This window comes from Vicia villosa, linkage group LG1, assembly GCF_029867415.1.
Source record: "Vicia villosa cultivar HV-30 ecotype Madison, WI linkage group LG1, Vvil1.0, whole genome shotgun sequence".
Classification (NCBI taxonomy): domain Eukaryota; kingdom Viridiplantae; phylum Streptophyta; class Magnoliopsida; order Fabales; family Fabaceae; genus Vicia; species Vicia villosa.
In genome coordinates this window covers 70,195,179-70,222,724 of record NC_081180.1, presented here as the reverse complement: position 1 = coordinate 70,222,724, position 27,546 = coordinate 70,195,179, and the positions used below count along the sequence as shown (strand labels likewise).

General features: G+C 31.8%; 1 protein-coding gene across 2 annotated transcripts; it reads right to left on the bottom strand.

Annotated features, from left to right (window-relative positions):
• Window positions 1-14,108: 14,108 nt before the first annotated feature.
• LOC131608979 (uncharacterized) lies at window positions 14,109-18,237 on the bottom strand. 2 transcript variants are annotated; one of them, XM_058880593.1, is made up of 3 exons: window positions 17,849-18,237; window positions 16,964-17,086; window positions 14,109-14,415 (listed from the first exon to the last, which is right to left on the bottom strand). In XM_058880593.1, exons 1-3 carry the CDS (start codon window positions 18,186-18,188, stop codon window positions 14,258-14,260), a joined length of 621 nt encoding a protein of 206 aa, XP_058736576.1. In that variant the 5' UTR covers window positions 18,189-18,237; the 3' UTR covers window positions 14,109-14,257. The 2 variants fall into 2 exon arrangements, with proteins under 2 accessions (XP_058736576.1, XP_058736583.1); XM_058880600.1 differs by having other exon boundaries at window positions 14,109-14,409.
• Between the last annotated feature and the right edge of the window lie 9,309 nt (window positions 18,238-27,546).

Below are 27,546 nucleotides of genomic sequence, written 5' to 3'. Positions count from 1 at the left end.
CTCAAGTCAGATCTCTTCCTTGATGCTGTTATCAACATTTGTCCAAAGGAAGAAGACTTTCTTGAGATATTGGATGAAGTTAGGTTCCATAAGGACTTAACTTCTATGTTAAGGGAAAGCCCATCTGAGAATACGCTCTCTCCTGGTGAACTGTTTTCAGTTCCTCTTTTGTATTCATTTACTTCTTTCTCTGGGAGCTGCTCAGGCATGCAGAGTTTCAAGATTTGATGACCAAGCAAGAGCAAGAATAACGCTGGGATTCATGATATGCTGGCTTAGATTAGGACTAGGCTAGGGTTGTAGTCTTTGTGTCCTTGTAGTTTTCTTTGCGTGTTGCACTTGTGTATCAGCATACATCTTCTGTAACTCTGTTTGGTTAATCAATGAAAAGCTTATTCTGCATAACTCTTGTACTTCTGCGTTTTATCAATGATTATTTGTTTCTCTTTCCATTTGTCCTGTGCTTACATCTGAATCTTTTACATTCTTTTTGATGTTATGACAAAAAGGGGGAGAAAATATATGATAAATGATCTGATTAATATTATCAGTTACCGAGTAAAAAGGCTCCACATTTACTAACAGAACCTTGCAAAGTTCTATGTTTTTAAGTTGTGTTGTTGCAGGAATCAAAGATTCAAGATCAACATAAGAAGCAACAAAATGAATCAAGCTCTTGGATTCTTGAAGCAAGCTGAGTGCTAGGAAGCTTCAGAATCAGAAGCAAGAAGGAAGAATGATCAGAAATAGCTCTTGGATTCTTGAAGCAAGCTGAGTGCTAGGAAGCTTCAGAATCAGAAGCAAGAAGGAAGAATGATCAAAAATTCTGATAATAGAATATGATCCAAATCATTGTCTATTTGCTCTGATACATTGTCTATTGGATCTGATATATTCTATATGGCTTATATGGCTCTGATACATATTTTGTGTTCTGATACACATTTTATGTTCTAACTCATTCATGCTGACTTTTGTCGTTTAGTTTTGTTCTGTAACATTTCAGGATGTAGAGATGCTCTGATGATGCTCTGGTACATTCAACAATGTTCTGATACAATCTAGCATGAAGTGATGTAAGAAGAAATTCAAAGCTCTGAAGCTATCCGAGGGAAGCAGAAATCAGAAGCTGTGAATGTTCTAAAGATCCAGAAAGCTCAAGTTCTGAAGCTGTCCTAAATGGAAGCATGAATCAGAAGCTGTGAATGTTCTGAAGATCAAAGAAATTCAAGTTCTGAAGCTGTCCTAAATGGAAGCAGGAATCAGAAGCTGTGAATGTTCTGAAGATCAAAGAAATTCAAGTTCTGAAGCTGTCCTAAATGGAAGCAGGAATCAGAAGCTGTGAGTGTTCTAGGAATCTAAAGAAATTCAAGTTCTGAAGCTGTCCAATGGAAGCAGAAGTCAGAAGCTATGAATTATCAGAAGACAGAAGCTTATGTGATCGTCTCTACCGAAATAATCAGGGAAGTCTTTTATTATTAAAGTTCTTCGAGTATTTATTTCAGGGGGAGATTATTCATCTCAGGGGGAGATTGTTAATCTCAGGGGGAGACATATTCACATGCTTATGCTATAGCTGTGTAATTTGTCTTTAGCCGTCTGCTCTTTCTGATCGCAAATTCATATCATTTATATATGTTTTTGTCATCATCAAAAAGGGGGAGATTGTTAGAACAAGATTTGTTCTGATCAATATTCTTAGTTTTGATGATAACAAGGATATGAATTTTGTGTGAGATAATGTGGTACTCTAATACATTGCAATTTCCATTTCAAGAAATATATAAAGAGTATGCACAAATCAGCGCTCAGAAGCTTTGTCTCAGAAGGCTCAGCATGCAACATCAGAACATGGTCTGGCAAGACATCAGAAGATGGTCAAGGCAGAATCAGAACATGGGTCTATGGAAGCATCAGAAGAACTTGAGATCAGAAGCAGAAGCACTGAAGTTCTCATGGTATCACGCTCAGAAGCACTTCAAGGTCAGAAGACAAGAAGATGCTATGCACCAAGCTGTTTGACTCTGATGATATTCAAATATTTTATTCACAAACATCAGATCAGAAGAAAGTACAGGTGGCAGGCTACGCTGACTGACAAAAGGAACGTTGGAAGCTATTAAAGGCAACGTCAGTAGACACATCGTGAACAAGGCTCGAGGTAGTTGACAAAAGCGTGAAACATTAAATGCAATGCTGTACGGAATACGCAAAGCATTAAATGCGCCCAACGGTCATCTTCTCAAACGCCTATAAATATGAAGTTCTGATGAGAAGCAAGGTTACCAATTCTAAACGAAATTATTCTGAAAGACTTGCTGAAACGCTGTTCAAATTCAAAGCTCAGAAACTTCATCTTCATCAAAGCTCACTACATTGCTGTTGTAATACATTAGTGAGATTAAGCTTAAACTTTAAGAGAAATATCACTGTTGTGATTATAGCTTTTCAGAAGCATTTGTAATACTCTTAGAATTGATTACATTAATTTGTAAGTAACTAGAGTGATCAAGTGTTGATCAGGATACTCTAGGAAGTCTTAGCTTGTGTCTAAGCAGTTGTAATTAGAGTGATCACGTGGTGGTCAGGATACTCTAAGAAAGTCTTAGCTTGTGTCTAAGCATTTGTTCCTGGAGTGATCAGGTTGTGATCAGGATACTCTAGAAGACTTAGTCGCGGACTACAGTTGTAATTAGAGTGATCACGTGGTGGTCAGGATACTCTAAGAAAGTCTTAGCTTGTGTCTAAGCATTTGTTCCTGGAGTGATCAGGTTGTGATCAGGATACTCTAGAAGACTTAGTCGCGGACTAAGTGGAAAACCATTGTAATCTGTTACGATTAGTGGATTAAATCCTCAGGTGAGGTAAATCACTCCGCGGGGGTGGACTGGAGTAGTTTAGTTAACAACGAACCAGGATAAAACTAACTGTGCAATTTATTTTTATCGTTCAAGTTTTTAAGACTACACTTATTCAAACCCCCCCCCCTTTCTAAGTGTTTTTCTATCCTTCAGATAAGTTAAGATAATAGGTCCATGAATGGCAGGGCTGAGGTTTGTGTGTGGTGTAAGGTAAAATGTTCTCATGAAAGGAAACATTTCTTGAGACAAAAAACCTTTTTGGTGTTTAGGCGTAAGAGAGTGTATCCTTTCATATGAGAAGGATATCCTAAGAGGAGAGATTTTCTAGCTTTAGGGTCGAGTTTAGTTTTATGTACAATAAGACTTGAAGCATAACAAAGTGATCCAAACACTTTGAATGATTCAATATCAGAGATTTTGTCATGAAATGCCTGATAAGGGGATTGATTGTTTAGAATGGTAGTAGGGACTCTATTGATTATGAAAGCAACATAAAGCAAGGCATATGACCAGTAGGTTTTAGGGAGTTCAGATTGGTAAGTAAAGCTCTACCAACATTGAGCAGATGGGTGTGTGTTTTCTTTCTACCCTCCCATTCTGCTGAGGTGTTTCAACATATGACCTTTGATGGTTAATGCCATTTGAAGCATAGAAAGAGGAATGTAAAAATTATGGTCCATAATCAGTTCTTAGGGTTTTACAGGTGGTATTATGTTAGTTTTGAATTATGGTGATAAACTGTTGGACCTTAGGAGCAACTTCAGCTTTTGATTTAATAAGGACAATCCATACAAATCTTGTAAAGTTATCAAGAATTGTTAAAAAAATATTTGTGATAATTAATATATGGTAGAGATAAAGGACCCCATATATCTAGATGTAGCATTTCAAATTTAGAATTAGCAATGTTAGAACTATGAGGAAAAGGAAGTTTCTTTTGTATAGCTAAGTGGAAAATGTCACACATGGCTTTATTATTAAAGGAAATAAGTGGATACATCAAAAACATATGACTAAGATTCTTATTTGAAACATGACCTAATTTGAAATGTCATAATGCATTGCTAGGTAAAAGGGTGTTAATGCTGGTAGAGTGTGGTTGAAGCAATCTTGTGCAGGTTGTGTCATCATCAAGGGGACAAGTATCTATTTGCAGTCTACATAAACCTCTAATTTGTCTAGCTCAAACCAATCATCTTCATGGTGCTCATATCCTGTATTAAACATTCATTGAGAAAAAATTTAACTTTACAATGCAAAGACTGACATCGTTTGTATATTGTTATCAAGTTGAGATGAAATTCATTGGAATATAAGACATTCTGCAAATAAAATGTAGGTGAAAAGTAAATATGTCTGGCTTGTTTGACATAAATGGAATTGCAATTAGGTAGTGTAATGTTGATTGGGTTAATGTTATGACTCATGAATTGAAGTGAAAAATTCTAATGAGGAGCACACATGGTTATTGGCACCAGAGTCAAGAATCCAATATTTATCTTGAGTTAATGAATTGAAAGTGGTGCAGATAATTCCTGAAGATGCTGTAACATGTGAGAAATCAAGCATCATAGTAGAAACCGAAACATTGTTATTAGAATTAGCTGAAGGCAGTAAATTGACTTGTTGAAGTAAGTCAATCAATTGATCATATTATGCATGAGAAATATTGGAATTGGTATTATCAGAAGAAAATTCTACAAAAGTTCCAAATGCTTGAGTGGCATCAGAATTTTGGCTGGTGGAAGCATTGATTTGTGATTTGTTCTTATTGAAGTTAGGATGACCATGTTTTTTATAGCAAAAATCCACAGTGTGGCCACTCCTATTGTAAAAAGTACACTATCTAGGAGGATTCTTGTAGTGGTGTGGCTTGCCTTTATGCTCAAATCTTTGAGCTGCATTAACCATTAATGAACTATCTTCTTCAACGATGATAACTGATTTGTGATTACTTTCTTCCTGCACTACTAATAAATAAACTTTGTTAATTGGTGGTAGAAGTTCCATCAATAGAACCTGAGTTCTAACAACAGAAAATTTTCATTAAGACTAGTTAGAAACTGCATGACTTAATCTTTAGCACGATAGGCACGAACATTCTGCATGGTGAGACAACAACATTGCTAAACACAAGAACACATGGAAAGTGGACGGTGTTCATTGAGTTCTTCCCATAAACATCTTAACTCAATTAAGTAATCCATAACAGATTTTGAAGCTTGCTTCAAATTTCTGATTGAAGAACAAAGATTGGATATACGAATGCGATCATCTTTAGAGAGTCGTTCCCTCAAATCGATCCATACATCAATAGCATTAGCATGAAACATAATATTGGAAGCAATTTGTTCCGAAACTGAATTGAATAACCAAAAATGAATCAAGTGATTGCACCTTTCCCATTGATTACGATTAAGATCTTGGTGTGAAGGAATCTCAAGTTCGCCATTGATGAATTGAAGCTTGTTCTTCGCTCCTAAAGCTCGTTGCATGGATTTGCTCCATGCACGGTAGTTAGAGCCATTTAATTTCGGCAAAATGCATACTGAATTAGGACCTTCGCTGGGATGAATATAGTAGTGCAAATAGACATCTTATGGAACAACGCGCGAAGGTATGGATGTGAATCGAAACTAGATCGAGAAAAGAAAGAAAGATCGAATCAAACCAGGCTTAAATAATGTTTTGGGGTCTTATTTTTATCAAATTTTCCTAGCTTTTATTAATGTTTTAAATGATTAATAGTATGATTTAACATATCTGTTTTTATTCAATGGCATTGTTTTATTTAAGGTAAAGTCAATTAATTGTTTTAAAATTTCATAAATATATTTTTTATAAAAACGAAATTAATATTGGCGGATAAGCATTTTTATCGATCAATGGAACCAAGAGTTTTAGATGAAGTGTACCATGGAATGCTTGCTTCACATCGAAAAATGAAAGATTCATATATATTGTAGATGAACGACATGTTAAAGGTTGGTATAAGGCCGTCTCAATTCTCTGGTTCCTTTTCAAACCAATTTAGAGGGTATGTAAAGATAGGGTTTCGTAGGAATATATATATATATATATATATATATATATATATATATATATATATATATATATATATATATATATATATATATATATATATATATATATGGCATATCTTATGAGAATGGGTAAATTATATGAGAATGTGAGAATATGTGTGAATATTTTTTTCTCTCTCCTTCATCATTAAAATAAAAGATTGAAGAGAGATAAAAAATATTCACACATAATTTCCACCATTTATTTTAAAATCTAAACGTTCAGATTCATTCTCACATTCTCATATAAAGAAGGCACCTATATATATATATATATATATATATATATATATATATATATATATATATATATATATATATATATATATATATATATATATATATATAGGTGGGAAAACAACGCCTTTTGCAACAATGCAATGACAAAAATGATTTATACTATCTTCATGGGCTGGCATCAAAGACATTCTCGTGTTTGAAGTGTACAATAATTTCGGTGAGTTCTCGGAATCCAACTCACCTAAATTTTTTATAATTAAAAGATGACACTTACTATACATAAAACTATATAATCGTTAAATCATTCATCTTTTAAAAATGCATATTCTATTCTCTTCAAAATTTATGATAGAGAAAAAAAATTATTTTTGCTAATATGACTAATTATATATCTAATACTTTTTTTTAATAAAATATGAAACTAAAGAAAAATCATTTTTACAAATTTGTAAATTTAGAATTTTAACTAATGAGTGATGGGATTTACAATAAAAATCGAGGGATTTTGCTCTAGCTAGAATTAAAGGATGCGGCGGGGAATCTTCATCACGTCAAAAAAAGGAAGTAGACTCAGTGTTTTAGGAGCATACCAATAGAATTGGTTTAAAATGTAACTTGCTACAAGGAAATGTTAGTCTACAACATAATGTAAATAACAAATGAAATATAATGTGTATAATTATAATTAAAACAAGAAGAATCAAAGATTCCCCATTCCCTATGTATCTCGTTAAAATGTTTTATGGATAATAGTTTTGTAAAAATATGGTTCAATTGATTTTTTTTATCCACATATTCAAAAATAACACAATATGATCAGGAAGTAGTGCCAAATTTCTGTATGTTTGATGCGTGAATGTAGCACAAGATTCTTAGTAAGACTTATCAAATTAGTGTTATCACATTTGATTGAAATGCAATCGAGTTTTAAGTCGTTTCCCAATAACTATTTTTTTTAGCCAAAAGACTTGGGCATAACAATTACTGGTGGCTACATATTCATCCTCAATGGTAGAAAGAGAAACACTACGTTGCTTTTTATTGTTAGAAGAAACTAAAAAGTTTCAAAACAAATGAGAAGTTCCACCAGTTATTTTTTCTATCTGACTTACAACAAACAAAATCAGAATCGAAAGAACTACTAAGCTACATTTGTTAACTTTGGGAAACCAAAGACCGTGATGCAATATTATGTTAAGATACCTCAAAATTCTTTATACGATACGATCTTCAACTGGGACTCCCTAGGTGACACTTAAAATTGAGCATAGATACAAACACTAAATATAATATTTTCCTGCTACAGTTAAATATAATAAAGATCCTATTATACCTCTATATTTGGTAATGTCAATCCCTACGCCTTGTTCATCTTTATCTATCATCACATTTAAACCATAGAAGTTGAGATGTTTTTGAATCCTGCAGTGAAAATTTCTTTAGGAGCTCCAAGCAATACTTTGTCTAAATGATGAATGTGCAACCTTCAGTTTGCTTTATACCCTTCCAGATATTTCCAAGTATCTGATCTAAAGGATAATATTTAGTAACAATCCAATATGGAGGTTACTGGTTGAGGTCTCTTGTTTATCTTCCTTTTCCATTCCCATATATGATTCTAACAATAGAGTTCGTCTTCTTTCTTTCGGAAGCTTTCCTGTGGAAAAACTGTGTTCCTATCATTACTCTTCAACTAAATTTCTCTACTCCGCTGTCTCCAAATGACTTGCTCAGTGACAAGAATGTCATATAGTTTTTGTTTTAGATGTTTCATCCTCGTGAGCTCCTTTGAAAATAAAGCCCAAAGGTTCATATCGCTAATATACGCTTCCACCTTGAGTATCTCCTTTATTATGTTATTGATGTGATACTTCTCAAACAACAGCCCCAGAGATTTTAAGTTCTTGAACTTTCTCTCCACCTCCACATTAGGGGTTGACCAAGCTCTTCAAATATCCTCCTCACATCTAGCATCCTTGATCGAAACTTCTTCAAATCTGAACAAAAATTTCCACTTCGTCTGACACTGCTGACTTCTAGCTTTAAGATCCATAGTCAGAACTCTGTGGTAGAGCTTCTTCTCAACAAATGTCTAGCACACATCAGGGAGAATTTGTTAAGAAACATAGCATTCCACCACCTCTATCTGAAGGATAGAAAAACACTTAGAAAGGGGGGATTGAATAAGTGTGACTTCAAAAACTTGTAAGATAAAAACAATGAACACAATTATTTTTATCCTGGTTCGTTGTTAACGAAACTACTCCAGTTCACCCCCTTAGAGTGATTTACCTCAACTGAGGATTTAATCCACTAATCCAACTGATTACAATGGTTATCCACTTAGAAACACTCTAAGTCTTCTAGAGTATCCTGATCACAACTTGATCACTCTAGGAACCTTTTACAAACAATGTAAAATAAAGTTTACAAGAGTTTAGATTGCTTCTAATAAAGCTGTAATCACAACTGTGATATTTCTCTTAAGTTCTAAGCTTAACACTCACTAAATATTACAAGAGTTTGTGAGGTTGAAGATGAAGTTCGTGAGATTTGATTTTGACAGCATTTCAGTATTTTACACAAGTGTTCTACTTTGCTTCTGATCAGAACTTCTATTTATAGGCGCTGAGAGGAAATGACCGTTGGGAGCATTTAATGCTTTGCGTGAATAGTACAGCTTTGCATTTAATGTTTCACACTTTTGTCAACTACCTCAAGCCTTGCTTTTTCTGCTTTTACTGACTTTGCCTTTTGTAGCTTCTAACGTTCCTTTTGTCAGTCAGAGATTAGACTTAATAGCCTGTCATCTTGTACTTTCTTCTGGACTCAGATTTGTAGAATAACAACGTTTGAATATCAGAGTCAACAGCTTGGTGCAGAGCATCTTCTTGTCTTCTGACTTTGAAGAGCTTGAGTGTGATACCATCAGAACTTCAGAGCTTCTGCTTCTGACTTCATGTTCTTCTGATGCTTTACAGTTCATGTTCTGATTCTGCTTGACCATCTTCTGATGTCTTGCCAGAGCATGTTCTGATGAAGCCATCCAGAACCTTCTGAGTCAGTGCTTATGAGCGTTGATTTGTGCATACTCTTTATGTATTTCCTAAAATGGAAAATGAAAAGGATTAGAGTACCACATTATATTATACAAAATTCATATAAATGTTATCATCAAAACACAGAATATTGATCAGAACAAATCTTGTTCTAACACTATCTAGTCTGCACATGATATTCTCACACCATTCAATACCATTTGTCTAGGTGAAAGGGTTCCCCTCAAAACTAATATCAACGAGCTCATTGTCTTTAATGGCTTGTCTGCCCCAATCTAGTTAGTTTTTCAGTTCTAAGGTTACCCCTAACCTTGTCTGTTGTGCTTACCATATCGTTGAAATTACCAAAATAAAATCGCATACCTTCCAAGGGCTTTAGGCTCCTGAGAAGTTTCCATGTATTCTTCTTTATGTGCTATTCAGGGAAGCCATAGATGCCGATGAGATTAACCCTTATGCCACTGTCATTATCTTCTAAAAAAAGGCCCAATGTGATTTTAGGAGTAAGAGGTGATAAGGATCTTAAACGAGTCCCTCCACAACAATGCAAGACTTCCTTACCTAGATTTGCCTTCACCAACACACCTAACCTCCAAACAGTAATTGAAGCCACAATTTATTCTGATTCTTTCCATCTTAACATCTCTAAATCTTAATTCAAAAAGGAACATCACCATGGGATTTTCCAGGTTTGTGAGCCTTGACAAGGACCAAATTATACGGGGATTCCTTAACCCCCACATTTCCAGCTTAAAATTTTCATTGGTTTAGACATTGTTGGTCTTCCTACACCACCTCTGGTAATTTCAGAATGATGTTTGCATCCAAGCCCCCTCCTTGCTTCCTTTTCTTTCCACTCCCAAGGACATCCTCCGGTGAACCTATTGTTATCACGGCATCAATAAGTTACGTCTTCCTTAACTCCTCTTATAATTTCCCTGTAGATTCGTTTGGCTTTCATGTCTCATCTTATTGTCTCTTCCATTTGGAAGGGCCTTTTTTTTTGCGTTTACTCTTTGATTCCATTGCTTCCCCTTTCTTCTTATTTGATAACATTAAAACTCCTAAAGATTCTCTAACATTTTCCACTTATTTGATTCCTCCATTGTCATCCATATTCTTTCTACTCAAATCCTTCTGGGCCCCTTCCTGACTACCCTTATTGTGGTTGCTTTCCATTCATGTACCTTCGCCCTTTCCGAACATACTACCTCTGCTATAAATAGGAGATTCACATAAATTTCTACTGCAGCTCTCGGGGCTTGGCTATTTCTTAGGTTCCTCTGCATTTTTAGGAATGAGAGACTCCCTTAGCCACGGCCCAAAGGATAAATCCCGCTCTTTGATTTCACGAAAGCCTTTCGCTTCACTCTCGTCAAGTTCTTCACAATCCTTAAGTTGATGACCAATCCTCCCACTAGTGAAACAAAAGGCCGGGAGCCTTTCCTATTTGAAAAAACCTTTAATCTTCACTCTTGGTAATTTATAACCGCACCTCTCTTTAATGAATTCTTGAGATTGATCTTAACTTTGATTCAAAGAAATTTTCCCATCGTATTTTCCTCTTTGGGGTCCATTTCTTCAAACTGACCAATGATGCCACCCAGTTGTTTTGGCATAGTAGTAGATATGAGTTTCAAGGGTAAGTCGAAAAAATCTAACCCCGAAAGCACCAAAATGGATCTCCCTAATTGAGGGTTGTTCTTCTCCTGAGACCTTCTCGAGGATCAAGAAGTTCCTTTCAAAGCTCCAGGGTCCTTCATTTATCACTGCCTCCGTATCTCGTTTTGAGGAGAGGCGAAATAGGAAGAGATTCTTTTTGAGGTCCTATTCTTCGACATTTTTCTTGCGCCGCAACATTTGGATTATTGTTGATTTAAAAGCCCTAATATTGAAGGGGTTATCAATCCATAACTTTCCAACAAGTTTTCTGTGAAGGATTTGGTGTTCGAACGCCACGTCACACTACACAATTATTCCTTCTTCTTTTTCCTCTAACAGCGAAACATTCATCCATCTCTTCATAGCTCACCACTCCGCTAATCCACCACCTTAAGAAAATTAATTTTCGACTCTAAAGATTCTCCAAAAGAGGAGAGAAAGAAAACACCAAAACTCACAAGAGCTGGGTAAGAAAAACCATTATCATTAGAGCAACATCCTCCTAGAAAAACTAAAAACTACTCCATCCGTCCCACAATAAGTGACTCATTTAGAATAAAATGATGTCATAAAATGAATGGCTCATTTCAATTTTCAATATACTTTTTTCAATTCAACCCTTTAATTAATAAAAATTTCACCATTTCCAATACATGATAAGGGTATTGTAGTAAAAATAATATTTTCTTTCTTACTTTTATACACATTTTTAATCTGTGTGAAATGGTGTGTCTGGTTACTCCTTGAAGGACGGAGAGAGTATATCTTTTAAAAAAAGCGATCACATTCTTAAACCACTATTGAGTGGTATAGAAGATAGTGTTCGCAAGTCACATCATTTATGTGTTTGATTTTAAAAGTAATTATAGTAAAAATCAACTAATTTTTATGATCTAACACTTATAGGTAATTCTATCGAAAATATTTACACAACTTGTGCATATGAATTAAATTCAAAACTATATTAATGAAGATTTGGTCAGAGAGTTGTTATCAAGATTACCTTTAAACTTTTAGTATTTCTTGAGACTTGAATTGAATGCGTATACAAGAAAGATATTATACATTTTCATGTCAATTTTTTTGATATCTTGCCTTACGATCGACTAATTTAAAAGAGATTCGAACTCAGGATCTTGAGAGGAGCACACTCTCAAGACCCAAACCTCCACCGTTAGACCAACCCTTGGAGGTTGATTTTGATGTCACTCTAATTCTGAAATGACCCATGTTACAATAAATATAAGAAAAATAACAACTACCATTCACATTTAGATCAACATGGCACAAAATAAATGAACATCCAAAAATTCTAAACATATCAACCCGGGAAATATACAATTATTTAAGCTTTCATCACTTTTCTACTTCTTTAAGTATTGAAATTCCTGTAAAAAATGAATTATTAATATTTATACAATCTTATCTAAAATAAATTAATTATATACATAAAAAAAATGGCATCACTTTCTTGACTTGTTCATAAGACTAAAATCTAAATAAGCACTACCGTGAATTAAAAGTTGAGTAAAGTACTAATATATTATATATACCGCACAATTTTATTTCTTGTTTCTTGCTTACTTTTTCAATAGATAATATATATTGGTTAGACTAGTTAAATTGAATGATTTAAAACTTTTTATCAGAGGATTTCAAAAGACTATATCAAATTCAATTTTATATTAGATTGAGTCAATTTTAGAAAAACTTAATTCATAAATCTTGTAAAATTCAATGAGGCATGTCCAATAACGACGAGACACAACAATTTCTAAATCATGGATGAGATATAACAAAGACAAGATCGGATTGATCACAAAACAAATCATCAATACTTATATATATTTTTTAAAAGATTTAATTTATTAATTTTAAATTATATAAACTAACCAAGAGTATCAACAACTGTCTTACAAAAAAATAAAATATAATTATAATAAAAAAATAAGTAATAATCAAAATATGTATATTAGTTCTAATATTGGTTTGGAATAAGAGAAACAGTTTGGGGGCTAACCAAAACATGACCCTATTTTTAAAGAGAAATCAAAGAGGATTTAACTGCCCGTTTGCCACCCTCAACGATAAGGTGTTATCACTCTTATAACTTTCAAATTACATTACTTTTCAAATTTTTGGATAGTATAAAAATTTATTTATTTATTTTTGAAAAAAAATTCATACCCAAAATTATTAAATAAATGAAAATTTAGTATGTTACTTGAAATTTCATTCTTGCCACCTCAAATTTATTCATGAACAATTTAAAAATTAAACAAAAATGGAGAGCGTCAAATTCGACTTAGGGTGGTAAGGTAAATCCTCTAAATCAAAGTGCAAAATAAATACCCATTAACACAAATGTTCAAATAGCAAATCAAAATTTAAAAAAAGTAAGCAAAAATCAAATCCCAAACAAACAATATAAAACTAACAAGTATCCTATTCATACACCATATTGTACACCTACACTCAATTCACTGTTCACAAATATCGTGAATAATGACCTGAATAGTAAATAATGACATGAATAGTAACGTGAATAGTAGTCATAGTAACGTGAATAGTAGTCGTGAATAATAATATGAATAGTGTATGAATAATGGTAACACAAAATTGGTTAATTGATTGTAAAAAGTTGGTTAATATAGTTTATTGTTTGGTTAATAACGGCCAAGTATTAAAAATATTTTTTTAGTAGTAAAACAAAGTTGGTTAATGATGTATAAAAAGTTTGTTAATAAACGCCCGGATACTAAAAATAATTTAGTAGTAAAATAAAGTTGGTTAATGAAGTGTAAAATATTGGTTAATGTAGTTATGAAGTTGGTTAATAAACACTCAAATATTAAAAATAATTTTTAGTAGTAAAATAAAGTTGATTAATGAAGTGTAAAATATTGGTTAATCAAGTAATGAAGTTGGTTAATCACATAATTTTTATATCAATGTTTTTTAATCCAAAAATTTTTTTAAAATAAAAATCCTGTTCACCGTATTTGTGAACAATAAATACAGTGTAGTGTATGTTTTGAGTGTAAGAATAACATTTTTTCCAAAACTAAAGCAGAGAACAATCCAAAACCAAAAACCCAACTGAATATAGCAGCAGTTAATTACAATATAAATAGGGTTTCTCTATATTCTCAAAGAAAGACATGCATGGAGAAAACACTTATTGGAAACAATACAACCAACGATCGAAGGTAACTAACAACTATGAAATCCACATAATTATTCTAAGTCATACCACAAATCAAACACACAGTAAACCATTATTAAGTCTAAACATAAAAATGTAAATGAAAAGAGTTTTAAACCAAACAGTCATAATACATGAATGCAAATTTCATGCCTTATCTTCTTCAGCATCTTCATCATTGGGAAGCTCATTCAAATCAAATGTGTTGATCCATTTGGCTTTTCCATTTCCAATCCCACAAGATGACTCACCTTCTCCTTCAGCCTCGTTTCCTCCACTAGGTCCAACTCCAGCTTGGTCTGCAACTTCATTTATTCAAAAATACTATTAGAAAGAGACTATATATGATATTATTTTAATCCCTTATAGGTAGTATTTACTTGACAGAATATCCAGATTCATATTTCTTCCAAAAATAATTTATTCAAAAGGGAAATTTTACACGGTAAAACACTTTTGAATGTTATATCCATGGAGCAAGATATACATAACGTATGAATGTCTTAAAGTTTATTATAATGAAATTCATAATTAATGAGCATATTTTTATAGATATAAAGTTTGTTAACAAAATGCTATTAGTATTCCTAGTGGAAACAATATTTTGCCAGTATCATGATAACTCTGAATTATTAGGGTCCATTTCTCCTAAGAACCAGAATGCATAAAGAAAAAAATATATTAATATTATTTAATTTTTATATATTATTTTGTACATTCTAATGATTCATTCATTTACCAAATGTTACTAATTTTGATCAATGTGTAGTGATAATATTATTTTTGTCTTGATTTATTATGTTCTTTAATTTTAGTTTTTTATTCAATTATTTGTTTTTATGAATCTTTATGAGAATTCTATTTTGAAACTACATTCCAATATGCTAATTTTTATAAATAAATATTAAACAAGCATGCTACAAGAAGACGATTGAGAATCTATTATACATTCATATTTAACTTCCTTTATTTATAAATATGGAGTTTGGTCTTCACTTTGAATTTAGGGTGAGATCCTTTAATTTGGTGGTTCTCATCTTAAGTATACATAAAGAGTAATCTTATAAGAGTTAATAGGGACCTATCTTTTTGAATTACGTAAGTGACAATAAGATTAAAACCCTATCCTTTAAGTATCTAGGTTTTAACCAAGAGACACCACTTTTGGAAACACATACGTTACTTTGGATGGTCGAGTGATTTTACTTTGGTACTTAATGCTATCCCCATCTTCTATATTTCTTTTTTGAAGATTCTTGTGAAGGTTTGGAAGAAGATAATATCAATTCAAATAAGGTTCTTGTGGGGAAGAGTGATGGGAGATGTTAAGATCTCTTGGATCAAGTGGGAGGCCATTTGTAAAGCTAAGCGAAAATATGGGGACTAGGGGTTGAATCTTCAGTTGTATAGTTTATCCCTATTGATCAAATGAAGATGAAGATTGATTGCAAGTGTTTCTAATCTTTGATGCGATATTCTACTAGCTAAATATAGTGCTTTAGTTTGTTCTTATCTTCGACGAAGAAACACGGGCTTTCAGCCAGTTTCTACTCTGTGGAAATATGTTTCTACTTTATGAATCTTAAAGAGAGTGGGCATGCAAATTCAGACTAGTTTTTGGGATCTATGGGTTAGACCCATTTCACTTAAGAATAGGTTTTTTAGGTTGTTTACTGTTTCTAATCAACCTGATGAGTTAGTGGGAGAGATTACTCGATGGGAAAATGGGAACCTAACCTAATATCTGAGGTGGAGGAGACCCTTTTTTTTTCGTGATTTACTAGTCAATGATAATCTTATATCTGTTCTCCTATGATTTACGAGAGAGAGAGAGAGAGAGAGAGAGAGAGAGAGAGAGAGAGAGAGAGAGAGAGAGAGAGAGAGAGAGAGAGAGAGAGAGAGAGAGAGAGAGAGAGAGAGAGAGAGAGAGAGAGAGAGAGAGAGAGAGAGAGAGAGAGAAGTGGATATGGATTCATATATCATATATTCTTGATTTCCCCAGCTTACCAAGTCTAGCTGAACCGTAATAACTTTTCTTTCTCCTCTCACATGGTTGAGAATTTGACCTTTCCCATCATCTTGATTAGTTGAGTTCTTTATAAGATTGTAGTCTTTTCTCATCAGCTTTGTAAGACAAGTTTCCCTCTAAAGAAAACATGGGGTGAATATTAAACTGGATTGATTCTCTTGTCCCTTGTGTGGGGCTTTAGTTGAGTCGGCATCCCATTTTTTGTCACTTGTGAGATAGATTTGTCTTTGTGGTTAGATTATCGGGTGGTTTTCCTTAGTGATCATAGGCTTCTATTTCAATTTCCCCTCTCTTTAGGGTGGTAGGGCTAAGTTGAGGTATGATTTTGCTATGATTTGAAATATTGTTGTTTCATCTATATGGATAAAAGTTGTAAAGATGACTCCTCTAATTTCACACCAATTTTTTTTAGATGATAGTTTCTGGTACTCTAGCAAGAATGCATATGTCTAAACTTGATAAGTATGGAACATCTTTTAACTAAAGCAAGGCTATTAAAGATATAAGAACGACTTGTGAAGTAATATGAGTAAAGAAGTTGATGTTTTTGTCAATGTTCGCATGCTTTCCGGTTTCAATGGAATGATCTAAGAAGGACATTATTTTCCTTTGTCATTGATCTGACATAGAATACGTTGAAGAGATTGAAGAAGAAATTCCTATCTAGAGTAGGGAAGGAAACACTCATAAAGAGTGTGGCACATGTCATTCTAAAAGATATCCTCAATTGTTCTTTATTTTTAACTTTATCTTTCAATTCATATTCACATTACATTTACAAGCACACACAACTAAACAAAATTGTTAGATATAAGAAATCTAACCTTCAACAGCAGAAATGTTATCTTTTAGTGGAGTGTCCATTTCCTGTTGTGCTTTAACTTCTTCTGTAGAAATATTATTATGGAAAACGACTTTTTTACTCATCACTTCATCTTCATCTTCATCTGCCATAAATCAATAATAATAATTAAATAAAATGAACCAAAATATAGAATAAAAACACTTGAGAACAACATTATTTAATTTTAAAAGTAGTCAAGAGAGTACATATCAATATTACTTAAATCTAGTTTTATATAATTGATCATTTAGTTTAAATAATTTTTAAATTATGCATAAAAACAATGGATTCCAATATTCTCTACAAGACTTGTACAAGATTCAAATTAAGATAACATTCACACATTTGTTATAATAATAAAGAGGAAGATTTAATTAAATTGTTCTATGATTGATTATAGTTTAAGATTGCATATTATATATTGAGAATCTATGATTTTTTTTATGAACATTGTATTGAATCATCATAATTATTATTTTCTCAATTACATCTCACATATTTAGTTCTATTTAATTATTTTGATACATGGTTTATAATTATATATTATTAATATTATTTTTGTAATTTGAATCTGAAATATTTTTCATTATATTTTACAAATTTTGCACTCATAAAAAAGAATAACTAATATAACCCAGATATTGTATATACTGTAAACCTTTTTTAAAACTTGAATCGAAATATCTTGTGTACCTTAATTTTAATTTAAATCGATTTTAGACATCTACTAATCAAACAAATAAAGTAAAGTCGAAATGACTTTGTTGAAAATTGTAATTTACTTGTAAGTTTTACAAAATAATTTTTCCATATGATATATAGGTGACTAAACAAATTAAAATAATCAATGTTAAAGTGTATATACCTTCAAAAAATTTCCTTTTTCGATGGAGAAAGCTAGCGCCCATCGATTCCATTGCGGGCGCCCCAAATTTTGTTACCAGAATTGCAGAATCACTTTTGGATGGTTTTTTGTTTCTTGTACCCTTGCTACCAAGAGTAAGATCCTCCATTTGACATGAAATTTTTACATTTTGATTATTAGTGTTTGTTTTTTGAATCTCCATTCCTTCATTGGACATTTCTCCTTCAGCTCTACCAATGTCACTATCAGCACTATGTTCACCCATGTTAATGGAGACATCATTTTTCAGGTCATGATTTTTAGGGAGTGAATCGGATGAATTCTTATCATTGTTTGCCATGACTAAAAGGATATTGAAGTTAGGAAATGTTAAAGAACCAAATGAAGAATAGACAATGTTGAGTTTTTGTCTTGCACCCTTCCTTAGATTAATTTATATTAGTTGATTGACCATCTTAAATTCATGGAACATTTGGTCAAAAAAGTTTATCATCCATTGAATTAAGATATTTTATTAAATATTTTTAATTTTATCTTTTGAAAAAGAGACTTTAAATAGGAAAATTTTATTATTAATTTGAAAAAATAACTTTTAAAGGATTCTTAACAAATATAATTGTAAGTCATTTTTTATTGAAAGAATTTTTTTTATAAATATAATAATATTAAAAATGAAATTCATTTTTTCATTTGTATTAAATATATAAAAGAAATATAAAATAAACTTATTATACATTTTTTTGTTTACTTACAAAAAGGTCATGATAAAATATTATTCAATAAATATTTAAATATTATATTTTTGTATGTAATATATAAATACAATTTTTTTCAATAGAATATCTTCACAAATAATAGTATTTGGCATAAAAAAGTTAATATATATATTTTTTATTTTAAATAGACAATTAACTTTTAGTCAATAATAATAATATTAATAATATATTTTAAAAAAATTTCAAGGTGTGTTTAACGTTGTTTAAAATAAATAATTTTATTGTAATAAATAGTAAAATACATGTGCACTTGCTCTGTCTGATTATTTGTGGCTGATATATAAGTTCACTATTATTAAATATATTATTATATTTATAAAATATTTGTTTAATGATTTATCTTCTTGTGTATTTGTAGGGTGAGTTTAACATGCATCCAGATACCAGAGCTGTCAAAATGAGTTAGTTTATATGAACCGGCCCGTCAGGTCTGAAAAATTAAAGGGCTTGTGCCTTAAAATTAGAGTCCATATTTTTTAGGTTTTTTAGTCCAGCTCTAGAAAGTCCGCTATCTATTAGGGCTAGCTCACATGGGTCATGGGTAATCGATTAGGCCCGCATAATTATAAAATTATATATATATATATATATATATATATATATATATATATATATATATATATATATATATATATATATATATATATATATATATATATATATATATATATATATATTAATATTTATATTGTTTACTCTAAAATATCATATTGATTTTTCTCTCCTTACTAAATTTTATCTCTATTCTATTCGATGTTTCACTTTTAAATTTAACACATTAATATAATCAACATTCTTAGATTGTATTATATTAGTTTTTTTTCGTTATTTTAAATATTTAAGTATTATTTTATACAATTTGGACATATATTGTATTTAAAAACACATTATAGTATTCATAAGAGATAATATAATACTTAAAAATGTATTATGTTTAAAATACTATAATTTTTAATTTTAGTTATAATAAATATCACGGAGTTTTATTTTAATTTTTTAATTAAAAAGCCCGTTTAGGGGTGGGGAGCCCGAAGCCCATCCAGGGCCGGGCTCGAGTAGTAATTCTCGAGTCTATATTAAATCGGACTTTTTTGACCCAGTCCTAAAAAGTCCAGGACCCGTCAGAGCCCGTTCGTTTAGAGCCGAATAGTCCATTTTAACAGCTCTATACGATACACCACAAACTTACGAGTATATCAAAATAATATAAAAGAGTATTGTTTTTTAGAGATCAGTTTTCGATTACCGAATTTCATGGTCTTTGAGTTTATCAAAAACAATCGATGATTTGTTTGAAATATTGATTATTGATTTAAAAACTAAAAATATTAAAAATAAGGAAATTTCTTTCTCTACCTCCCTCTTTTCTTGGCCACTTCTGGTGAAAAACCCAAAATACCCTCACTTCGGAAATGCATTTCCGAAATGCTTTTTTTTCAAAATTTGTCTTATTTCGGAAATGCACTTCCGAAAACATGAAAAAAAAAAAGTGTTTTCGGAGATGCATTTCCGAAAACACCCCTTTTTGGGTTTTCGGAGATGCATTTCCGAAAACACTTTTTTTGGGAGGGGGTGTCTTCGGAGATGCATATCCGAAATATTCCAAGACCAAATTGGTCTTGGAATGTTTCGGATATACACTTCCGAAAGAATTCAATAATTATTAAAAAATTAAAATCAAGGTGAATCAATACAATTAATAGGTATAAGATCAAGGTGAATTAATAAAATGAAGGTGAATCAATAAAATCAATGTGAATCAAAATTTTCTAAACAATTTTAAAGTTCAAAATTATTTTTAACTTATATAAATCAAAAACATTTTAATTCCATAAGTAAATTATTTTTAAACTAAATAAAAAATTATAACTCATTTTTAATTATGAATCAGAATAGAAATATATAAATATATAATAATAATTATTAATTTTGTAAGTGAAATATATAAATATATAATATATAAATATATAATAATTAATATATAAATATATAATAATTATTATAAATTAAAAAACTCATTTTTTTAATTTTTATAATTATTATATAAATATATAAATATATAATAATTTTTATAAATATATAATAATTATTATAATTATTATATAAATATATAAATTAAAACACTCATTTTTTTTTTTTTTTTTTATAAATACATAATAATTATTATAAATATATAAATAAAAATTATAACTCATTTTGTAAGTGAAATCATTTTAGTTTTTTTAATTAAAATTATTTTAAATTTTAAAATATGAATCAGAATAGAAATATATAATAATTATTATTCATAACTCATAAATTATATCAAAATATATAATTATTATTATTCATTACTCATAAATTATATATGAATTAATTAATATCCTAAAATTAATTTTTGGGATTTTTAGATTTTTTTTTTGTTTTTTCGGAGATGCATCTCCGAATTAATCAAAATCCCAATTTTTGGGATTTTTTCAGAAATGCACTTCCGAAGTCTGGAAAAATTTAGAAAAAAAATATTTCGGAAATGCATTTTCGAAGCAGAGGTAAAGTGGGGTTTTCGCTGGGGTGACCCCATAGGGAGGTGGGTAAAGAAAAAATAAAAACAATACTTAGTCAATGATTTGTATTACCAACAAACTCATGCAGACTCCAATTCATTTTGATAAAATTAATTCAATTAGTAGAAAAATTGGAAATATTTAATAATACCTACTTTTATCAACGTGTTGTCATATTCTAAACAAACTGGCTACCTACTTTCGTCTAAGTAGCATGCTTGTTTAGAATCGATCATATGCATAACTATATAAATGGGATTTTCTCAACTAAGTTTGAGAAACTTTCGTCGCCTCACCTCGGTTGCTTGGTATTTTTAATTTTGATACCAATTTATGTTAGACGAAGGCAACTTATCTAGAGGGAGTGAATAGATCCCAAATTAAAAATACTTGGTAAAAATACTATTTTAAAATTTGTTTATTATGGATAGCAGAAAACGTCCTGATCAATTCGTCTAATCTGAACCGTTATCGAAAAACTCGGATATGCGTTAAAATCACTGAGACTTGCAATGATAATAAAAAATAATTGAATCAATATATTTCAACAATCAACATAATATGTTTGAATTTAAACACGCAAGAAATCTATTTCCAATAAAATGAATAAACAAAAACTGAGTGAAGTAATTTATCGAACACTTGTTATGCTGTCAATTTTGATCAGAATTTTCTTATGGTTTTGTTGATTTGAAATCCAATTTAAAATCTCAAGGATTATAATCAACTCAACAAAACAGTTTTGAAATGATAAAGAATTTATCTAATTGTATCGATCGCACAATTTTTCTTTTACTTTATATTACAAAGTTCTTAGCCGAAGTGTTTTTCGAGAAAGTCCTTTTTGCAAGTGAGAAGTTATAATTCTGGAAGTGTGAATTTGAAAGTTCACCAAGGAACTTTTGTTTATACCTTGGTTGAAAATTTTATCTAATTAGGGAATGTTTGGGTTAAAAGCTATACCGGTAAAAAAGCTTTGGTTTGGAGATTGTGTAATCAAACCTTTGTTTAGGTTTGAAAGTTTATCACGTGATAAAATCTCTCGTAGGATCTTAGTAAGCCCATGGTGAAATCAAGTTTAGCTTAAGGCTTAGCCTAGTATTAAAAGCTTGATTAGCTTCGAGATTACCCCCGATATTAAAATCTCTCTGGTTATTAGTTAGCCCGGTATAAAACCAAGGTTTAAGATTCGTGATCTCAGCCTGATATTAAACTCTTGCAAAGTGTGATTAAAATCTTGAATACTAACCTCTCCAAGATTCTTGTGGAAAGGAGACTAACCGCTTCGATTCGGCGTTTGGAAGGAAGACTCACCGCTCACTCCATAGTTTGTTGATTGGTTGGAAATCAACCCTAAACTTTATTTTTCTTGTATAAGGGGGTTCGTGAGTATAACCTACTAAAAGCTCTCGTGTTTATTGGACTCAAGATTAATTCTTGGGGGCAGGAGTAGGTTTTTTGGTTTGTTTGACCAAATCTCTATATTTCCACAATATATATTCTGCAAATTTATATTTCCGCAGTTTAATATTAAAATAATTTTCAAAATGATTCTAAACTCTGATTTTACTTCCAAAAGTTTTTCAAAACCATACTTTTTTGAACCACACAATCCACCTCCCTCTTGTGTGCAAAATCACATGTCCAACAAATCCCACGAACCTTTGATATTAAAATATCTAGAGATTTTACAATGTATTATTCGCAACTAAAACAATGAATTTACACGGATTGAGCTAAAAAAATTATTAGAGATGTTGTAGGCCGAGCTCAATAACCAAATAGAACTTTTCCAAGTAAAGCTCTAGAATCAAACAGAGACTTTAAAACTGGTTAATCTCAAGAACCAAAATTTATTCTTCAATAGTATCTCACTCTTAAAAGTATCAACATTGAGACGACACCAATAAAACTTCTCACTCACAAGATATTAAGGCAACTTTGGTGAAAATAAAATATTTAGAGAGAAAGAGATAGAGATACAGAGGAAAGAGAGATAAAATGATAAGAATTAGTTAGAACTCAAATTCTGGTGTGAAATGAATAGAATTTATGCCTTCTTTATGTTGTAGAAGAATTGGCTCAAAAAGGAAACGATCATGGTCAAGTTAACTCATCTAACCGAGTAGGTCGTAAGTTTAATCGATAAGATACCATAAATAATTAATTATTTGAGCCTAATTTGGAAATTTTTGGTAGAGAGTTGTTACCAATCATTAAAACATTATCATAATCAATTATATAACCCATTTTGCTTCATCTAATAGATAAGCCTTGGGATATAATCTATTAGGTAGTTCGAAAATTTATTTTAATGAAGCTAACAGTCTCTTAATCAAATGGTTAGGGCCTAAAACCATTTTTAGGTGCTTTGATAGGTAAAAACAGATTTCAAAAGATCTTTTAAGTGTCTTTGCGTGTGTGAGTTATCTTAGTATCTTAAGAGCTACTCTCCTACTTTCATAAGACTCTGGTCACTTAGACAGACACGACTAGGCGAGCTTTCACCCTTCCTCTCTTCCACAACTATGAGGTTGTGAAGTTCCTTTGCTAGATACGTCAATCATATAAGCACTTCAATAGAATATTGAGTCTCCTACTTGATGAAGCTTGAGATGTATTTAAGTTAATCACCATCATTAACGAGTTGGAAAGTTATCATCACCGACTTCATCAATCATTGGTATTGTCATCATCAAAACACTTAGGAAAGTTGTCAATAGTATCTTCAACTGCATACTTACAAGCACATAGATCCACACACGGTACGTCATCGACCAGAGAGCTTTGGAAGAAACTTAAAAGGCTATATCAAGGAAAAGTCTATATCAAGAGAAAGTATCTTGAATCATTTTTCATTGAAAATATGAAAGTATGAATGTATTTGATCATCTAAGTATCCACAAATGGCATTGCTTATAAATTAAAAACTATTGGAATCAAGATTGATGTTGAAGATAAAACTTTGAAACTCATATGATCTCTTTCATATTTTAGTGAAGATATTAAACCTATTTTGATATAGGGGAAGACAACTTTGAGTTTTGAAGAAGTTTCCAATAAAATTACTTTTGAAGAAAGAAGATCGAAGAGCTAGAGAAAGGCCTTATGTGAAGAAAAACAATAAAATGGTTTTGAGATGTCGTGAAAAGCTTGGACATGTGTAATACGGTGGGAGAACTGACTTTTAGAAATTTTGCGGATAGAAAGAGTCGCCACCGAATTTTATTTTATCCAATTGGAAAGGCAAAAAGAACAGGAAAAGACCTTTTAAAAGACTTTGAGTTCGGGGGGCAAGTTATACAAAGGGAAGGTGTAAGCACCCTTTGTATCCATGGTTAGCCATGGGCTCTTAATTGCTCAGCTCACTTTGTTTGAATTGTTTGAAAATAATTATAGTGTGTGAATTGGAAAAGTTTTGAATAAGAACTTTAGCTTGTAAATAAGTGTAGTCTTTTTGAATTGATTTGAAAAAGGAGTGGGAAAAGCATTTGATAGTTGATTTGAATGTGAGCAAGCAGTTAAGAGCACCTACCCTAAGTTCGTCTTTCTTGTTCTTTAAGTAATTCGTTTGAAAGGGCTATCCATATCATAAGGAGGGTAGGTAGTCCTTTCATTGGATTTGAAAAGGGTCATCGAGGATTAGCGTTCGCCATAAGACTGTCCCTACCATAAAGAGGGAAGGTAGCCTTTAGGGAAGGATATAATAGTCATTTAGGCAACATGTGATGATACCTTAGCATTCGAATGGGACGATCATCATCTTATCATAGGCAACCTCGAGGGACAAGATCATATACATTTGTAGGCAACATCGGAGGGACTTATGATCTTTAATGATGATAATGAACTGAGGGCAACATTTGCTAAGGCATCCTCGTATCCGAGGGACTTGACTATTTTTAAATCGAAGGCAGCATAAGAGAGATTACCCAAAAGGTGTGTGGGTGCAACAATCATGTGATTCAGTTCGAATATTTTATCTTGCAGTTTAATGATCTATGTCCAATTGATCGTTATCACTCCCTATTTTACTAACCACGCAATTAATATTTACTGAAAAAATAAAGTGCAGAAAAGTAAAGTCCTACGCTATTACAAGGCTTCGGGATGGGGATACATAGCCAAAAAACCCGGGGGAAAAGGCAGAAAATAAAAGGCAGAAATTAAAGGCAGAAATTTAAAAGTCCTTAGCTATTATAAAAAAAAACCTTGCAAGCCTATACACATTTTCTAAAATTTAAATGGCGAAAATAAAATAAATTAAAGGCATGCGACATACACTGGAGAAGAGATGAGGAGAGAATCGCCAATAAAATATAAATTTAGAAAAATCAGGGTTAATAACCTTATGGCTAAAAAAACTTAGACAAACCTAAAGGTTAAAACCTAAGGGTTAAAAAACCTACAGTTAATAGACAACTCTTACTTTATTGATAATTTCTAAGGTTTACCTATGGCTACACCGGATCTGCAAATGAACAATTGTTTTAAAAAAATGGCTGCTGCCTAGGTTCGAACCCAGGACTTGGAGATTGCCCAAATACTCTAGTTTCCATCCAGTTGTGTTTATTAAGTCGTAAATAATATAACACGAATTAAATAAATAGAATAAAGCGCACTAAGCTAAATTGGAAGTCAAAAGTCAAAGTGGGACCCCCTAGGCTAACGTGAACGAATCAGAAGAAGAGAGAGACAGCCATCCGTTTGACCAACCAATTGAAGAGCACCAAAAGGCCACGCGTGCGCTCACCTTTTCAAACTCACTGTTCATCATCCCTGACCTCATCTTCTGCGGAATTTGTTACGGATTCTTCTGCGGGTTTACCTGCGGATTTGCTGTGTTTCGTAGGAAAAAATCTGCAGACATGGAACTCAGTGAAAAGTAAACGATCAAAACGAAATAACTAAAGGCCCAGGTTGACTTAAAACCAACCCCTGATCCCAAAGATGGCCTCCGTTTGGCCTGAAAGCACCTGGAAACTTGGATTCGAGAAGCAAGAACATGAATGCCCTGATAATGGTAAGTGTCGTTGTTTACGTTAAAGCTTGAAGCCAATGATTCAGTGCTTCTCTAAATCTTGTAAGCAACTCAAATAAGCCATTAGATCAGATTAAAACATTGAAACAAGCGAGATATGGAAACCAGAATATATACATAAAGATGGTGAATACAATATGAATGCTCCAAGTGTTATGAGACTTATCTAATGATCCATTCTTACCTTGGGATACCTCAGGAACGAAGTAGGACAACTGGAAGAGGTTGAAAGCTGCTGGAAAAGTTTCTTGCTTGTACCCTAGTTGTGTGAGTTTCTTTAAAAATTGGTTAGGGTTTTGAGGCTGCCTCCTTTCGTCCTTGAGCATATGAGGAGTTTGTATATATATAATGGATGCAATTGGGTCACTAATCTTGGCTTGAATCTTCCTTGAATCAAATATTGGAAATTTGATTAAAATTAATTTGTAAATATTTCCAAATTTGCTCAATCTCAATCCCTATCTTTCCAATCTTCTTTGCCACGAAATTTGCATCAAATATAGAGTATTTTGATGATTGGAATTGATTGGGAGCAAAAGCAAAACAAATCCTTTGTATTTTTTCTTAATTATTTGATTTAAATTGCATTTTAAATGAATAAAATTCAATTTAAAATCAAATGATCATCAAAAATTAGTGGCCTTGATATTGGATATCTTTTATGACTTTAGGTACAAGATTGGATCATAAAATATTGGGCCTCTTGGCAAAAAAATCCATTTTGACCCTTATTTGCTTCATGTAGTTTATCAAAAATTAACCAACTTTCACAAAGCATATCTCCCTCAATTTTTAAGTTATGAAAGTGTTCTAGTACTTTTTGAAAAGCTCAAGATGTCCTCTACAGGCCACTTTGGAATATATTTTGCATTTGAGGATTTTATATTGAAGATATGGCTCCTAGAAGAAAACAGCTTTTTGCAAGTTTCTAGAAGGACCTGTAATGTATTAGCTCCTATCTCTCAAATTATGCATTTATTGACTTTGGGCCCAACATCAAAGTTGTAGAGAATTGAATTTCCTTGAGAATGGGCTTTAGTTGGAGAATTTCTAATAAATTATGAGAGAGATATGATCATTCAAAGTTGGGTTGACTTTCTCCTAGAAACCCTAATTTAGTAACTTGGACATTTGGTGATTTCTGAGCTTTCCTTGATTAATCATGATCAAACCTTGATCAAATGATGAATGTTACTTAAAAATAAGGATGTTGACCAAAAATCAGGAGTTTTGACTGTGATTTGACCATAATTGACTTTTAGGTCAAACTGGTCGACTGTTGACCATTTGAACTTTTATCTGGGCAATCTTGTGAATCAGAGCTTGAAACTTGATGTG

Excerpts from the sequence above, each read along its gene's own strand:
- LOC131608979 (XM_058880593.1), bottom strand. The coding sequence starts at position 18,188 with ATGGCAAACAATGATAAGAATTCATCCGATTCACTCCCTAAAAATCAT. Across the intron at positions 17,087-17,848 it reads AAAAAGGAAATTTTTTGAAG|ATGAAGATGAAGATGAAGTG; the intron begins GTATATACACTT and ends GATTTATGGCAG. Across the intron at positions 14,416-16,963 it reads TAACATTTCTGCTGTTGAAG|TTGCAGACCAAGCTGGAGTT; the intron begins GTTAGATTTCTT and ends GAATAAATGAAG.